The sequence below is a fragment of the Petaurus breviceps genome, unplaced genomic scaffold (assembly GCF_028583685.1).
Source record: "Petaurus breviceps papuanus isolate PSGF00001 unplaced genomic scaffold, PetGlider_PUasm1.0 185, whole genome shotgun sequence".
Lineage (NCBI taxonomy): Eukaryota > Metazoa > Chordata > Mammalia > Diprotodontia > Petauridae > Petaurus > Petaurus breviceps.
The window spans coordinates 41148855-41167683 of NW_027185797.1; the positions used below are offsets into that span (position 1 = coordinate 41148855).

At 36.8% G+C, this 18829-nt stretch overlaps 1 protein-coding gene across 4 annotated transcripts in view; it reads left to right on the forward strand.

Annotated features, from left to right (window-relative positions):
* LOC138161962 (zinc finger protein 665-like) overlaps positions 1-18829 on the forward strand; it is a 244912-nt gene that overhangs the window by 203912 nt on the left and 22171 nt on the right. For 3 of the 4 annotated variants that reach the window (XM_069089073.1, XM_069089074.1, XM_069089075.1), the window contains one exon: positions 2738-17061. In XM_069089073.1, coding sequence (XP_068945174.1) covers positions 2738-4719 — 1982 coding nt within the window. In that variant the 3' untranslated portion in view covers positions 4720-17061. Of the gene's footprint in view, positions 1-2737; positions 17062-18829 lie in introns of those variants that run through there. The other variant, XM_069089076.1, reaches the window with a different exon arrangement.

The window sequence follows — 18829 nt, forward strand, 5'->3', positions numbered from 1 at the left end:
AAGTTGATAGGAGGAGCTGCAAGCTGGAGAAGAAATCAGATTCAGATAAGTGTCTCGTGTCAAATGAACTGGATAATAATGACCATCCTTCCCCAGAATCCTAGGCAGAAAACACTTTTGTACAAAGAAAGTGCCAAGTAAACAATAATTATGGTTAATATATCCTGTGACCCTTGAGAAGACCCCAAAACTGAAACTCTCTTTATTCCTCATCTGCAAAATAAGGATATCTTCCCTCATGGTTCTGTTGTTCACAAGAACAAAACTAAAAGTTTTAGAAAGGAACTTATTGGGTATTTTGGTAGAGGAGAGGGAGCTGGAAAGAGTATGGCTTCCTCTCATCTAGGCTCTGGGAAGTTTACATATATAGGATTTAGACAAGGGTACTGGCATGAACCAGCAAAGAGGGCAGCTTGAAAGCAAAGTAGATTGAGATGCATATCAATGAGAGAAATGATTATTAATAACCAATGATTTGGGGAGATTCAAATTTCCCCCTTTTTCTATTATACTCATTTCAAGACCTCAGTCTCTGAAGTTTGAGCTAACTTTATTCTCTGATTACTAACCTCAGGAACACTCTTCTTCCAAAAGGGCAGATAAGCCATGAGCCCGTCACCATGATTGTCTTTGGTCTAAGAGACAGACAGCCAAATGACCATTTTTTTATTAAAATGCTAGCATTATTAATAAAATTATTAAATTACCCAGACATTATGTCTCTTGAACCTTTTTAAATGTTGCATCAGTAAATAGAAACATTTAATAAAATTTTGGCAAACCAAAACATAAGCTTGGGTGGACCCAAAATAAGACCTAGTTGAATGAATCCAAAACAAAAATGTTTTGTGGGTGGATCCAGGATCTAAGGAAATCTAAAATTGTTTGTCACCATCTCCTGCATTCCCAGAGTGTTACTGATGTCAGGGAGATATTCTGAATTCAAACAATTTCTAGTCACATAAAATTAGATTTAAACAGTATAGTAATAATAATACACTTTCCAAACAATATGAGGCATTTTCTATACTACCTTGATCATGGAGTTGTTGACATCATAATATGAAAGAATACATCTGACAAAACTTAAAAGTCCTATAAAACACATCAGATATTATTTCTTTTCTACTGATTAATTAGTACCAATGGCTTCAAACTGCCAAGAAGTAGACTAAGAGTTCATCTCTTGGAATATACTCAAGCATTTATAGATGCTTATATACACATATTAATGTTTGTGGTTGTATATATATTACATGTGTGTATATACATTATATATTATATACATAGATACATTATATTATACATATACATTACATATATATACATAGATATATACACGAATCTATATATAGGTAGCTATGTGGACACACAAATATAGATAGATATCTATGTCCACATATACATAAAGAGTAATATATCTGTATTTACATATCACTATATTTCATGCACAAATCTGCCATACCAGAAAAAAAGTTTTTAATCTAATGTCATTCTACATCAAAATAATTTTAGCTAACCCAAAACTATACAAACTGGCATGGTTTTATCCATTCTACACCTCATGCCCTCAGACATATCCATCTACTCAAGAATATTTGTGGTAACTTTTATAATAATCTTGAGTGAAATAAACTATCATGTTTAAGTACATTTTTGGTTTAGCATTCCCAAATAAGGGTCATTACTCTGTTCTGACCATGATAGACAAATAGATTCTTAAAGCATTTATTAAGTGCTTACTGTGTGCCAGGAATTGGGACTAAAAATACTTTACCTGGAGAATAAATATATAAGCACAAAGAAGAACATTCCCAGCTCTTGAGGAGCTTGTATTACAATAAAAAAAGAGTTCACATACAAAAAGGTTGCTAAAATATTGAGAGAGAGGGAGTATCCATATCAAAGTAAGAAGGAGAAGTACACAGGGGTGTCCAGATTTGAGGTAATCATTGCTGGTGTGTGTGCTTTCTTAAATAGAAGTCCTAGGGAGGAACTCACCAGGTAGAGATGGGGGTCATAATGGCTGGGGTACACTGCTACAGTGAGAAGGCCAATGGGGCAGAGGTTGAGAAAGAGTCCTGGAAGTCCTGGACTGAGCTTATTTTGAAGTGTCCAATATCCTCAAGTGTTCTGGGCCTCCTTTCTCTGACAAATAAATATGCCCTTCTGAACAGAAAGTATAGTGATTCTGGGTAGATATTATAACAGTCCATTGAGGAAATGGCCAAACACAATGATTTTTTTTTCATAGAAAAGGTAGTCTTTGTTAAAAGATTGGATTTTACTTTTATCCCATTTCCCTAAAAAAACCCCAAAACAATGACATATTCTTGGTCTTCTAAATACTTCCAAACAGAGAAAACTCTGTTAGCCTAGGAAACATTATTTCTCCATATTTCTAGAGATACTAAAAAGAAACTGTCAAAAAATGATTTTTTGAGGTGCTCCTTTCCTCTGAGTACCATTTGCAGTCACATCACTTCATCCCTAGTTTCCATTTCTTTATTTTTTGGAGGGCAATTGGGGTTAAGTGACTTGCCCAAGGTCACACAGTTAGTAAGTGTTAAGTGTCTGAGGCCAAATTTGAACTCAGGTCCTTCTGACTACAGAGCCAGTGCTCTATTCACTGCATCACCTAGCCGCCCCCTCTAGTTTCCATTTTCAAAGCTCAGAACATTTGTACTTTATATTAGACTTATATCAGACATTTGTACTTTATATTACTGTTTTTCAGATTTGGAGTCCAAGATCATGACCAAGAATGAGCCAGAGGAGGAATCTCCCTATAGAGTGAAGATTGAAAGACTCAGCAGTGTTGATGATTGCTCCTCTATTTGTGGGGAATGGGGTGAAAGTGAGAACCAAGTAAAAAGTGAGGAAATAAAACAGGAGAGTGATGTAAGAAAAATGACCAAACGCCAGAAGATTCAAACTAGAGACAAATGTTATAAATATAAGGAATGTGGGAAAGTCTTTCCTCCATATTCAAACTTTTCTGAACATCAGAAAGTTCATTCTCTTGAAAAGGCTTATACATGTAACCAGTGTGGGCAAACATTCACTCACAAGTCAAGACTTCTTCGACACCAGAGAATTCATTCTAGAAAGAAGTGCCAGAAAGGCAATGACTGTGAAAAAGCCTTCAGTCAGACCTTAACTCATCCTTCACATCAGATGATTGATGAAGAGAAAGCATATAAATGTAGTGAATGTGGGAGATCATGTCACAAAAACTCAATTCTTATTAGGCACCAGAGAATTCATACTGGAGAGAAGCCTTATAAATGTAAGGAGTGTGGGAAAGCCTTCACTGAGGTGTCAAAACTTAATATACATCAGAGAATTCATACTGGAGAGAAGCCTTATGAATGTAATGATTGTGGGAAAGCCTTCAATAGAAGTTCATCCCTTGTTAGGCATCAGAAAATTCATACAGGAGAGAAGCCGTATAAATGTGACAAGTGTGAAAAAGCCTTTACTGAGAGCTCAAACCTTATTTTACATCAGATGGTCCATACTGGAGAGAAACCTTATACATGTAATCAATGTGGGGAAGCCTACACTAAAAACTCAAACCTTGTTAGACACAAGAGAATCCATACTGGAGAGAAGCCTTATAAATGTGAGGAGTGTGGGAAAGCTTTCACTGAGATGTCAAAACTTACAACGCATCAAAAAATTCATAGTGGAGAGAAACCTTATGTATGTAATAAGTGTGGGAAAGCCTTCACTGGAAATTCAAACCTTTCAAAACACCAGAAAATTCATTCTGGAGAGAAGCCTTATAAATGTGCTGAGTGTGGGAAAGCCTTCAGTCAGAGCTCAGTCCTTTATAGGCATATGTTGATTCATACAGGAGAGAAGCCTTATAAATGTAATGAATGTGGGAAAGCATTCACTCAGTACTCAACCCTTTTCAAACATGAGAGAATTCATACTGGAGAGAAGCCTTATAAATGTAATGAATGTGGGAAAGCCTACACTCGAAACTCAACCCTTTTTACTCACCAGAGGATTCATACTGGAGAGAAGCCTTATAAATGTGAGGAGTGTGGGAAATCCTTCAATGAGAGCTCTACTCTTACTGTTCATCAGATGATTCATACTGGGGAGAAGCCTTTTACATGTAAGGATTGTGGACTATCCTTCACTAAAAACTCATTCCTTGTCAGGCACCAGAGAATTCATACTGGAGAGAAGCCTTATAAATGTGAGGAGTGTGGGAAAGCCTTCACTGAAATGTCAAAACTTAAAATGCACCAGAAGATTCATAGTGGAGAGAAACCTTATAAATGTAATAAATGTGGGAAAGGCTTCACTGAGAACTCACGCCTTTTGAAACACCAGAGGATTCATACTGGAGAGAAGCCTTACAAATGTAATGAGTGTGGGAAGGCCTTCAGTCAGAGTTCAATGCTTATTAGACATATGATGACTCATACTGGAGAGAAGCCTTACAAATGTAGTGAATGTGGGAAATCCTTCACTCAAAAGTCAAGCCTTTTCATCCACCAGAGAATTCATACTGGAGAGAATCCTTATAAGTGTAAGGAATGTGGGAAAGCCTTCCGTAGAACCTCAGCACTTAATAAACACAAGAGAATTCATACTGAAGACAAGCTTTATAAGTGTAATGAGGGAGCCAAGATCTCAGAAGGAAGGCAGCCACCCAAACTGAACTCTCCCAACATTCCCCTCAAAAAAACTTCAAAATAATACCTCAAATCAAATTTGGAAGCAGCAGAGCCAAGAAAAGGTCAGGGTGAGATATTTTTCTAGCCTGAGACAGTGTAGGAAGTCAGCTCTTCTTTCCAAGGTGGTGTGGTCAGAGAGGTGTAGTCACTGCTCTCTTAGTCTGTGCTCTGCTCTTTCTCCAGGAAGGACCCCTAATCCCCTGCAGCTGCAATCACTAGTGCTCCTCTTGGCCCTGGAACTGTGACCCCATTCCTTGCTCTGCTACAGTCACAAGGACTCGTGCTCCTTGAAGATCATTATAGACCCCGTACCCCCAACTAGCTCTGAAAATAGCAGCATGAACAAGCCTGAAGCTTGGGACAGTGTCTCCCTAGCTCCAGGTGAGAGAGCCCAACTTGAATATAAAGTTCAAAGTTAAGATATAGGCTGGAAAAAATGAGCAAACAATATAGAAAGAACTTGACCATGATAAGCTGCTACTGTGGCAGGGAAGAGCAAGACACAAACTCAGAAAAAAACAGTAATGTGGAAATAGTTACAATCAAAGCCTCAAAGAAAAATACTAATTGGATCCAAACAACAATTCCTAGAAGAGTTAAAGAGAGAAGAGTGGTAGAGAAAAAATTGGGAAAAGAAATGAAAGTGATACAAGAAAATTATGAAAAGAGAAATAACAGCTTGGTAAAAGAGGCACCAAAAATACTGAAGAAAATAACATCTTAAGAAACAGAATTGGCCTAATGGTAGAAGGGTACAAAAATTCACTGAAGAAAAGAACTCTTTAAAAAGCAGAATTGGCCAGATGGAAAAGGAGGTACAAGAATTCGCTGAAGTAAAAATTAGAATTGAGCAAATAGAAGCTAATGACTCCATAAGACATCAAGAAACATTAAAATAAAGCCAAAATAATGAAAAAAGAGAAGAAAATATGAAATATCTCATCAGAAAACCTACTAAGTAGATTGAGGAGAGATAATTTTAAAATTATTGGACTACTTGAAAGCCATGATTTAAAAAAAAACCTAGATGCTGTATTTCAAGAAGTTATGTAGGAAAACTGCCCCAGTATCTTAGATTCAGAGGCCAAATTAGAAATTAGAAGAATCCACTGGTCACCTCCTGAAAGAGATCCCAAAATGAAAACTCTTAGGGTATTATAGTCAAATTCCAGAATTTCCAGGTCAAAGAGAAAATACTGCAGGCATCCAGAAAGAAGCAATTCGAATATGATGGAGCCATAATCAGAATCATCGAAGATTTAGCAGCTTCTGCATCAAAGGAACAGAGGACTTGGAATATGATATTCCAGAGAGAAAGGAGCTAGGATTACAACCAAGAGCCACCTGCTTAGCAAAACAGAGTATAATCCTTTTGGGGAAAAATGAATATTTAATGAAATAAACTTTCAATCATCCCTAATGAAAAGCTCAGAGCTGAATAGAAAGTCTGACATTCAAACACAAGACTCAAGGAAAACATAAAAAGGTAAACATGAAAGAGAAATCATAAGAGATTCAATACTCAAACTGTTTACATTCCTATATGGGAAAATGATATAGGTAATTCCTAAGAACTTTATTATTATTATGACTGTTAAAAGAAGTTTACATAGACAGAGGGCATGGATGTGAGGCGATTATTAAATTTAAGGGGTGAGAAAGAGGGATGTGCTGGGAGAAAGGGAAGGGACTAGTAGAATGGGGAAAATTATTTCATATAATAGAGGCATGCAAGAAAGAGCTTTTATAGTGGAGTGGGAAATGGCTAGGGTGGTCAATGCTTGAAACTCACTCATCAGAATCAGTTCAAAGAGGAAAAATACAGACACACATGCACACTCAGTTGGATATATAAACCTATCTTATTTCTTAGGGAAATAGGAAGTGAAGAAGGTAAAAGGGGGCGGCCAGGTGGCTCAGCAAGTAAGAGTACTGGCTCCAGTGTTGGGACGACCTGGAGATCGAATCCCGGGCTCAGACACTCAGTACCACACCCAGAAATAACTGGCCGTGTAACCTTGAGCAAGTTACTTAACCCCGATTGCTTAAAAATAAAAAAAAATAAAAAAAGAAGGTAAAAGAAAGAGGAGGAATAATAAAAAGGAGGGCAGATTAAGGGAGACAGCAGTCAGAACAAAATAGGCTTTTGAGGAGTAACAGGATAAAAAGAGAGAAAAATAAGCAGAAGAAAACAGGATGGAGGGAAATATACAGCAATTGTAACTGTAAATGTAAATGAGATGAACTCACCTATAAATAAAAAATTAGAGACCAGAATCCAACAATATGTTGCTTACAAAAGACACACTTGAAACATAAAGACACACTCAGAGTTAAAATTAGGAGATGGAGCAGAATCCATTATGTTTTAGTCAAAGTAAAAAATAGGCAGGGGGTAGTAATCATGATCTCAGACAAAGTGAAACAAAAATAGATCTAAATTTTGACAAAAGGTACCATAGACAATGAAATAATATAAAAAAATTTTACAGCAGGTTTCTTTGATAAAAACTTTCCCCCTCTAATATATAGGGAACTGAGTCAAATTTATAAAAAAAAAAATAAGCCATTCCCCAACTGATAAATGGTCAAAGGATATGAACAGGCAGTTTTCAGAAGAAATTGAAGCTACTTATAGTCATATGAAAAACTTCTCTAAATCCCTGTGGGTGGAGAAATGCAAATTAAAACAACTCTGAAGAATTACTTTATACCTATCAGAAATGACAAATGCTAGAAGGAATGAGAGAAAATAGTGGTCCAACCATTCAAGAGAATGATTTGGAACTATGTCCAAAGGACTAATAAAACCGTGTATACCCTTTGACTCAGTAATACCACTACTAGGTTTGTAATCCAAAGAGATAAAAGGAAAAGAACCTATATGTGCAAAAATATTTATGGTAGGGGCAGTTAGGTGGCACAGTGAATAGAGCACTGGCCCTGGAGTCAGGAGGACCTGAGTTCAAATTTGGCCTCAGACACTTAAACACAAAAACTAGCCGTGTTATCCTGGGCAAGTCACAATTCCAATTGCCCTCCAAAAAGCAAGAAAAAAAGCAAAAAAAAATTTATGGTAGTTCTTTTTATGGTAGCAAAGAATTGGAAATTGAGAAGATGCCTATTGGGGAATGGCTGAACAAGTTGCGTGGTTGTGATGAGGTATTATTGTGCTATAAGAAAGAGTTACATGAACTGATGCAAAGTGAAGTGAGCAGAAGCAAGAGAACATATTACACAGTAACAGTGCTATTATAATGATGATCAACTGTGGAAAAACTTAGCTACTCTGATTAGTACAATGATCCAAGAAAATTCTAAAGGACTTGTAATAAAAAATGCTATCTGCTTCCAGAGAAAGAACTAATGGATTCTGAGTGCAAATTGAAGTATAGTTTTCTCACTTTGTTTTTATTGCATTTTTATTCAATATAGCTAATTTGGAAATATATTTTATGTGTATGATTTCATGTGTATAATTGATACCATATCACTTGCCTTCTTAGTGGGGACGGGAGAGAGGCAGTAGGGAGGGAGAGAATGCAGAACTCAAAAGATAAATAATAAAATTTGAAAATAAACATAAAATAAATATAATGAATGTGGAATAGTAGTTAGTCTCAAATTTAACATGATCTGACATCAGAAGACACATAGAGTGAAGTCTTTTAAAAATCATGAATAAGGAATGGCTTTTATAAGAAAGTAACTACTAATTTTACACAAAAGGAAACATGATGGAGAACATGTAGGAATATATAAGATGTGGGCAAGAATCTACTCAACATTTGTGTCTTTTTTTACACCAAAAGATTCACAATGGGTACAGACCTTATCAGTATAATGAAAACCTTCATTCTGAGCTCAGATGTTAAATACATTAATGTAATTCCTACTGGAGAGACGGAAGCTTTATAATTAATATAGGAAGGCCTTCTTATGATTTTAAACATGAGAGGATTCATCCTCAAAAATAGCTTTTTAAAATGTAATCAGAGTGCTGGCCCCGGAGTCAGAAGGACCTGAGTTTGGATGCGGCCTCACATAGTTACACACACAAAAAACTAGCCGTGTGACCTTGGGCAGTTTATTTAACCCCAACTGCCCTCCAAAAAAGCAAAAAAAAAAATGTAATCGGTTTGGGAAAGTCTTCTATGACAGATAAAACTATATATATGATATCAGAAATGGAATAATGAAAAAATTTTTGTTTATGATAGCTTATTATGGGACTGTCCTTAGTATACAAGTTATAAGAGAAGATGGTTACATTAGAGCTGTCCCAACATTTTATTTGGGAAATGCCTTGACCCCTTGGTGGTCTAATAACAAAAATTTGATAGTTATTTTCTGAGAACACTGTACAAGGCATTCTTGGTCAACAATGTCTTCAATAGCCTATTAGTGTTGTATGGTTGTGAAATTTAGAATACTACAGTTTCTAAAAAATTAAAACGACAAAAATATTTGTCATTGCTTTTTTGTGGTAGCAAAGAAGTAGAAATTGAGAGGATGTCCATCAATCAGGAAATGACTGAACAGGTTGTGGTATATAAATATTACAGGATACTACTGTGCTATAAGATATGATAAAGGAATCTGTTTCAGAAAAATTTGGGAAGACTTATACGAACTGATATAAAGTGAAGTAAGTGTAACCAGAAGACTATTGTATACAATAATAACAATATTGTAACAATAATCAACTCTGAAAAACCATACTACTCTAATCAATACAATGATTCACATCACTTTCAAAAGCCTCGTTGTGAAAAAGCTAACCACTTTCAGAGAGAGAACTGATTGTTCAGTATAGATTGAGGTATATTTTTACACTTTAGTTTTCTTGCTTTTTTTTGCAATGTTGCTAATAGGAGTACATGTTTTGCATGATTACACATATATAATGGGTATCATATTACCTTCTCAATGAATGGGGACGCATTTTGAATAAAGGAGAGAATTTGAAACGGAAAATAACATTTTAAAAAATTTAATTTTACTCAGAAGACCAAGGGGAGGCATACGTTATCTAAGAGCAATGAAACGTGGCTGAACTTTTTGCATTCTTTTATGGGGAGATGATTATATGAGTCTTTTCCGAGCCCTGTCGTCACACATCTTCGAAGGAATCTAATTGTGCAGAAGGGCTGCGAGAAGTGCTATTTCATGTTTTCCTGCAACATCTCCTTACATGAAGAATGGGAAGGGAACACAAGAGGAGAGCACTGGTTGGAGAGGACGGTGAAGGGAAAGGAAGAATGGTGCGAATTAAGCAGAATTCTGCTTCCCAAATAGATTCCTTAAAAAAATTATAAAGGGTTCATGGACAGTTGATATTTTAAACTCTCTGTGTTCTGACCTGGGCAAAGCAGAAAATGACACTAGGGAGAAATTACCATAGGCTGCCAGAAATCCTTTCATACTACAAGCACCTGCAACTGGAAGGCAGCTGTCCAGGTGAGATTCACCAGCCTGAGAAACTCGGGCGGTCAGGCAATGCTGATGAGTCCCCTTCAGAGAGCAGTTACATTTTAGGAATGAATTTATCTGCATTGAGATCTAATGCCAGCTACACAGGGAAGCTCCTTGAAGCCCAAGAACCTATACCTAGAAGGTACTTAATATTTGCTCCAGGAATTTCCTGAAAGGTTTGAGTGCCAAATCCTACCTAGAGTTTTTCGGTGCCACCTTTACCTCCTGGAATAGGGCTTTTGCCAGTGATCACCTGGGACTAGCTTTTGAGACTTCCCTCATTCTGAGATCCGGCTGCCTCCTGGTGACAGCATGCTCATATATACCCTTTTCCAACACTGGTTGTACTTTCACTTAGAAACCCAAATGACTGACCACAGTCCAGGAGTCAGAAGAGTCCTTGTATCCCAACCCCAGTGCCTCTTTCAGACTCTACTACTGTCAGTTTCATTCAACAATCTCTTTGCCTTTGAGGCTCATTCAATCCCAATTGATTTCTCAAGCCTCTGGGACCTATTATCTCCTGATGCCTGACATTCTCTTCTTTCTATAGGAAATTCAGAGCTTATCACAATCTTTCTCTTCACCCTAATTTCCATGATTCTACTAGGGGATTTCAGAAATCTTGATAATCCTTCAAGCACTTCAAATTTCTACTTCTTCAATCTAGTCAATTCCCATGACTTCCTCCATTCCACCTCAGTTGTGTATAGAGATGGTCATACCAAAGAGTTTGCTATTACCCATGTACATGAACTACAAAATGCCTTTAGCATTCTTTCTATGACCCCAACCCTGTTCTTTGTCTTCACGGTGACATTACAACATCATCCCCAGGACATCACCCCTGTTTTGCCTGCTTTCTCCCCTCTTGCCTAACACCTTAGTTAAGCAGGTCATTTCTACACTATGTTATACACAGTTTGCCCTCTTATCATATTGTTGGAACATGCCTTGATAAGCTCCAGAGTTGGATTACATCCGTCATCTCCTTTGGACATTTTTTTTTCTGGGAACGAGCAGATTCCAGGATCATGAGTGTTTGAGTATTTCTAGGTGGTCCTTCCTGGGAAAGTTGGAAAATCTTTGCTGAATTCAAAGTCCAGTAAAGAGATAATGATCCTGCAAAATGATTAGAAATGATTGAATGTGAAGGGCTGAACTACTAGGGTACAAATTCCCCAGGGATATTTGCTTGGGAGACACATATGCCTGATGTTAACCTCAATCTTTCCCTGCCCACTGTGTCAAACCTTCCTTCCCTACTATATCCAAATACCCTCAGATCTCCCATACCCTTAAAGATCCTTCCCATGACCAAACTATCTGCTTAAGCTTTTCCCTTTCACATATCTTAGGAGGTCAATTGACCAATTAAAAATAAGCATTTATTGAGTGATGACTATGAATAGGCATTGTTCTAGGTGCTGAGATACGAATCAGAGAATCCCTACTCTGAAGTTTACCATCACATACAGTAGACACCTATCATGTATACAGATATAGAAGCAGAAACTTAATAAATGAAAATACATAGAAAGTAGTTACACTCTACATTCATTGCCCTGAATTTCTCATCTCCTAGCCACTTGCAATCTGGTTTCCATCTCTATTTTGATAAATGTGAATTGCTTTCCCAGGGCTCATCCTCTTGCACAGCTTTGTAAATATTGCAGTGTTGAACATCCTCTCCAACTTGCACGCTCTTTTCTATCTTACATTCCTTCAGAAGGTTCCCGCCTGATTCTGCTCCTTCCAGTCTGACATCTCACTTTTATTTGCTAGATTTTCATCTGTGTCCCACCCTAAAAGCATGATTTCCCCAGAGTGCTGTCCTAGGTCTTTTCCTCTCATTTGTCTACTCCTTCTACTGGCGATCTCCCTGGCTCATCACACAGGATTCGCTATCATTTCTATGTTGATGATTTCCAGAACTCATTATCTTCTCCCTTAAACCCTCCTTCCCCTACCTTTCCTATTACTTCAAAGGACAACACCATCCTCCCAATCCCTCGGGCTTAAAACCTAGGAGTCATTCTGGATTCCTTCCTGTCTCTTGCTTCATCTATGGTCAAGATTTTGCCAAGGCTTGTTGATTTCACCTTTGCAACATTTCCTGAATATATCACTTTCTCTCCTCTGATACTGCCACCACTCTACGACAGACTCTCATTACCTCATGCCTTGCTTTTACTTGGTGTGCCTGCCTCTGCTATCTCCCCACTCCAATTCATTTGTCATTCAACAACTAAAGTGCTTTTCCTAAAATTCAGGGGTGGCCAGGTAGCACAGTGAGTAAGAGCACCGGCCCCAGAGTGGGGATGACCTGGGATTGAATCCAGGCTCAGACACTTAGCACCCACCCAGAAACACCTGGCCGTGTAACCTTGAGCAAGTTACTTAACCCCAATTGCTTAAAAAAAAAATGCAGGTCCCATCAAGCCATTCCAGTGACTTTCTATTGACTCTAGAATTGAATACAAAATACTATGTTTGGTTTTCAAAACCCTTCATGACCTAACTCCTCCTACCTTCCAGTCTTTTTATACCTTACTCCCCAATACATAGTCTTTGATGCAATGACACTGACCTCCTGGCTGTTCTACATACAAGGACAATCCATCTCTTGACTCTGGACATTGTCTTTGATTGTGCCCTCTGCCTGCAATGCTCTCCCTCCTTCTCCCTGCCTACTGACCTCCCTGACTTCCTTTAAGTTCCAGCTAAAATTGCACTTTTTACAAGAGGCCTTCCTCAACCCCTCATAATTCTATTGCTTTCCCTTTGTTCATGAGTTCTCATTTATTCTATACTTAACTTACCTTGTATATATTTGCTTGCTTGTTATACCCCCATTAGATTGTAAACTTCTTGAGGGCAGGGAAGTGCCAGGCACATAGTAGGTGCTTAATGTTTGTTGAATTGAATTGATTTACATTCTAAGTGGGGGGACAGTATAAAGTTGGGAAAGATGAAGACATACCAAAAGAGCATTTAGTGTCTAGTAAGCTCTTAATAAATGCTTTCTCTTCTTCCATTTCTGATGTTATATATAGTTTGAACTACCACAGAAATGTTTCTCAAACTTGTAACATTGAAAAGACTATTCTCCCGTATGAATCTTCTTATGGCTAATATCATGAGAAAAGCTTTCCATATTTGTGGGGGGCTATTGATATCCCGTCCTCTCACTTACCCATGGTAAGTCTTCGGTCGTCACCGGCCTCCTAGGAGGAATTACCAGACAGAGCACCCGAGGTTTGCAGGAGTTGTTTATTCAGGCTCAGCTACATCGCGACTGCCCTGAACTTCCGCATCAGGGCAACTTATAGGTACACATAGCCAATCATCTTCTACAGCTCTATTCATTACCTTTTAAGGTCATACATCAAGCAAGCAGGCACTAGCCCATATACCATTACTTCCTGGCCCCCAACACATATTCATTATAGGCTTCTCTCCTATATTAATCTTCTGATATACAACTGGATTGGACCTATGAAGGAAGACTTTCTCACATTTGTTATATATATAAGGCTTTTCTCCAGTGTGACTCATCTTATAACTCATAAGCAATGAGCTCCAAATGAAGGTTTTCTCCCATTCACTATGTTTAAGCCTCCTCTCTAATATAAATCTTCTAATGAGATTTGAGATCTACCTAAGGACTTTCTCCCATTTATCACATGTATAAGCCTTTCCTGGTGTGACTTCTCTAGTGCTAAACAAGGGTAGAGCTTTGAGTAAAGACTTTGTCACACTGAGTACATTTATAAAGCTTCTCTCCAATATGAATCTAAAATTAAAACATCTAAAATAAGAGTTGAGCTGGCAATGAAAGTTTTCTCACACTTATTGCATTTATAAGGCTTTATAAAATAATCTGTTTTTGATGCTTAGAAATGTTTGAACATTGACTCAAGGCTTTCCCACATTCCCAATAGCTGTAAATTTCACCTACAGTTGGAAACTTCTGATATTTGGTTATTTTTTTCATATCTCCCTCCTGCTTTGTCTCCCAACTTTTTCTACAATCTACTTTCTCAATATTCCCTAGAAATAAAGAAGTAATAATCAACATTGTAAAGTATTACCATTTTCGCTCTATGGGATGACTCTTCTTCAGGAATGTTTTCTTCTTCAGGAAACTGCCTCTTGTTTTCCTTCTGAAAGATGTCTGGAATATACGTAATATAGGGCACAAACATCCTCATTGGGCTGAACTTTGAGAAAGGAAACTGGGGATGAAGTAAAGCCACTGAAAGTGGTGCCCAAAGAAAGATCACCTGGTGGAAATACTTTTTAAAATGAGATTTTATTTTTCCCAATTGCATGAAAAAGCAATTTTTAACTTTCATTGTTTTTTTTAAGCTTTGAGTTCCAAATTCTTTACCTCCTTCCCTCCCCTCTCTCCTCATTGACATGGTAAGCAGTCTGATATAGGTTATACATGTGCAATCACGTAAAATATTTGCATATTAGTAATTTTATGCAGGAAAACTTGAAAAAGAAAGAGAGAGAGAAAGTGAAAATAGTATACTTCAGTCTGTATTTACATGACATCAGTTCTTTCTCTGGAGATGGATAACATTTTTCATCATGAGTTCTTTGGGATTGTCTTGGATCACTGTATTGCTGAAAATAGTCAAGTCATTCACAGTTGTTCATCAAACAGTATTGCTGTTACTTTGTACAATGTTCTCCTGGTTCTGCTCACTTCACTCAGCATCAGTTCATGTAAGTCTTTCCAGGCTTTTCTAAAATCATCCTGCTTGTCATTTCCTATAGCATAATAATTTCCCATTAAATTATATACCGCAACTTGTTTAGCCATTCCCCAATTGATGGGCATCCCCTCAATTTCCAATTCTTTGCCACCAGAAAAGAGCTGTTATAAATATTTTTGTACCTCCCCTGCCCCCTTTTAAAATATTTTTAGGATACAGACCTAGTAGTGGCATTGCTGAATTAAATAATATGCATAGTTTTATAACACTTTGGGTATAGTTCCAATTTGCTCTCCAGAATGGTTGGCTCAGTTCACAGCTCTACCGACAATGCATTAGTACCCCAGTTTTCCCACATCTACACCAACATTTATCATTTTCCTTTTCTGTCATACTAGCCATCTGATAGGTGTGAGGTGGTACAACAGAGTTGTTTTAATTTGCATTTCTCTAGTCAATAGTGATTTAGAGCATTTTTTCATATGACTATAGATAGCTTTGATTTTTTTTCTGAAAACTGTTCTCTAAAAGTATTTTAAAATAATATTTTCTCTAGTTTAACAACTATTTCCAGTCTTTCTCCTGTTTGAAAGTATTTAGAAGACCAAGAAAAAAGGTCTTTTTTAGGAAAATGCTTTAAGGGTAGGAGCTAATCCTTGAATGAATATTATTTGTCATTTTATGAAAATCATTCCTTTCTAAGAAAAAAAAAGGAGCAGATGGATTGACAAGGGAATTCTATCAAATTTCTAAACTGTTTGAAAAAAAGGTAAAGAAAGAGGGGGCAAAACTATAGAACAATTTTCCCAATGAATATTAATGTAAACATTTTAAATAAAATGCTACCAAGGAGACTACAAGAACATATCCCAAAGATAATAACTGTAATGAAAGTGAATTTCTACCAGGAATTAAGGACTGGATGAAAAAAATTGTGAAACTATTGAGTTTAATTGACCACTTCAATAACAAAAACAAAAATTAAATGATTACTTCAATATTATTCAATATTGTACTAGAAATGCTACCTATAGTCATAAGGTTAAAAACTGAAGGAAAAAGCATAGCCAACAAGAAAGCAAAACTGTCACTTTTGCAGATGATATGATGGCTGTGGGATTGAAAATTAATTGATCATTAGTGCTGCTTGATCATTAGTGTATGATGAACTGATCAAGTATTAAGATTTCCACTCTATTTTAAAATTTTATTTTATTTTCAATTCACAGAACAAACAAGCACTTCCATATTGCAGTGCTATAAGAAAGATGATTACACATGTAGCTGCTAATCTACCATGTACAAATTACTATTTCCTCTAAATATACAACTAAGTTATAACATACATTCCCTTTCTCCTCCCTTATTTTCTTCACTCCCCCTGCTCTAGATATGCCTGTCATTAGACACAAATAGGTATATATATGTAAAATTATTCTATACACACTTCTATTTATCTTTCTCTGTATGCAGATAGAATCTTTCTTCATATGTTCTTTAATTTTAATTGTGTATTTCTAATAGTCAAATGACTTGGTTACTCAAAGTTATCCTTACAACAATATTGCTGTAACTTCCACTCTATTTCATTAGGCTTAATCAGTCTACTATGTATTGGTTGGGACCCCTCACTGTGTGAGTTTGAGCTTCTTAAGCCTGTAGCTTCAGTGGCCTACTCCCTGCTTGTAGCATGCCACCCCCATTCTGCTTGCTGCCTGACAACAGTGGTAACAGAGGTAAACAACTTCAGGTGCCTCATTCCTTGTTCGCCATTTCTCAATGTTTTCCCATCACAGAGGTTCTAAACCCATCCTTAAGTACTAGCATGTAAGCTGCAAGCCTCCTATCCCCTAGTCTGGAAATTGTCAACCACAGCACTTTCTAGGCAATGTAAGTCAATCTGGTCATAGGATATTTACCCACCCTCCCCAGGACTTTCCAGATGATGTTAGTCTGGGAATGTTAGGGCACCTGGTGAGGAACTAATGTAAGAGGGTACCAACCAATCAGAAGTGATATATGTCTATGTTTAAAAATAGTAACTGTGCAAATGCTCTAAAAGAATTGTTCTGCCTGTCAGTTTTATCCTTGGCTACTGAAGAGCCTTGGATCCCATTTATTGTTAACTGCTAACCTTGCTAATAAATTGATCATACTAAGAATCCTGTGTGTAAGTTTCTCTTTGTTGCAAAGTTTTATGACAACATGATTTGCCTAGAAAATCCTAGAGAATTCACTAAAAATCTAGTTGAAACAATGAAAAATGTCATCAAAGTTACAGGATGTAAAATAAATCCATAGAAATGATCAGCATTTCTGTATATTACCAATAAAATCCAATGAGAAGACAGAAAAGAAGAAATTCTTAAAATCACTATGTATAGTATAAAACAATTGAGAGTCTACCTGCTAAGACACACAGAGAAGCTACATGAATGGATTTAAAAATTTTCACCCAAATAAAGACATCTTTGATTAAAGAAATATGAATCATTCATGGGTAAGCTAAATCAATATAACAAATATAACAATACTACCAAAATTAGTTTTCTTATTCAGGGCCATACCAATCATACTACCAAAGAATTACTTTGTAGAACTATAAAAAATAACAAATTCATCTGGAGGAACAACTGCACAAGAATATCAGGGAATCAATGAAAGAAACATGAGAAGGGAGGGGGCCTAGCAGTACCAGAGCTCAAACCATCACAAAGATGTAGTCATACAAACAAGTTGATAGTGGATAATGCATAGAAAGGCTGATCAGTGGAACAGATTAGTTATACAACACAGAGAAGCAAATGAACATAGAACCTAGCATTTAATAAACCCAAAGATCTCAGATTTGGGGGCAAGAACCCACTATTTGACAAAAACTGTGAATAAAACTGGAAAGTAGTCTGGCAGAAATAAGGCATAGACCAACATCTCACACAATACAATAAGATAAGCTCAAAATAAGGACATGATTTTGCTACAAAGGATGATATTATAAACAAATTAGGGGAACAGGTAAGAAATTACTTGTCAGGGGCAGCCAGGTGGCTCAGCGAGTAAGAGCACTGGCTCCAGCGTTGGGATGACCTGGAGATCGAATCCCAGCCTCAGACACTCAGCACCACACCCAGAAATAACTGGCCATATAACCTTGAGCAAGTTACTTAACCCTGATTGCTTAAAAAAGGAGAAAAGAAGTTGATAAATTCTAAGGGGAGGCTAGGTGGCGCAGTGAGTAAAAGCACCGGCCCTGGAGTTGGGAGGACCCGAGTTCAGTTTCGACCTGAGACACTTAACACCCACACAAAAAAACTAGCTGTGTAACCTTGGGCAAGTTATTTAACCCAATTGCCCTCCAAAAGGCAAAAAAAAAAAAAAAAAGAAATTACTTGTCAGACCTATAGACAGAAGAGTTCTTGATCAGATAAGACATACAGAGGTTAATAGGAGGGAAAATGGATAATTCTGATCATATGCAATTTAAAAGTTTTTACAATAACACAAGCAATGCAGCTAATATTTGAAGAAAAAGAAGAAACTGGGGGAAAATCTTTGCAGCAAATTACTTGGATAAAGATCCCATTTCCAAAATACATAGGGAACTGAGTAAAATTTACAAGAATAGAAGCCATTCACCTATTTATAAATAGCTAAAGGGTATTAATAGGTAGTTTTCAGAGGAAGAAATCCAAGCTATCAATAGTCATGAAAAAAAAAGTTCTAAATCACTAATAATTAGAGCAATTCATATTAAAACAACTCTGAAGTACCACTTCACACTTATCAGATTGGTTAAGATGACAGAAAAGGAAAATGAAAAATGCTGGAGAGGATTTTGAAAATGGGGTTGGGAAATGGAGAGAACTAAATATATTTATTTAGAACTAAAAATATTTAAAAGTTGAGCTTTAAAAAATAAAGAAATTTTTT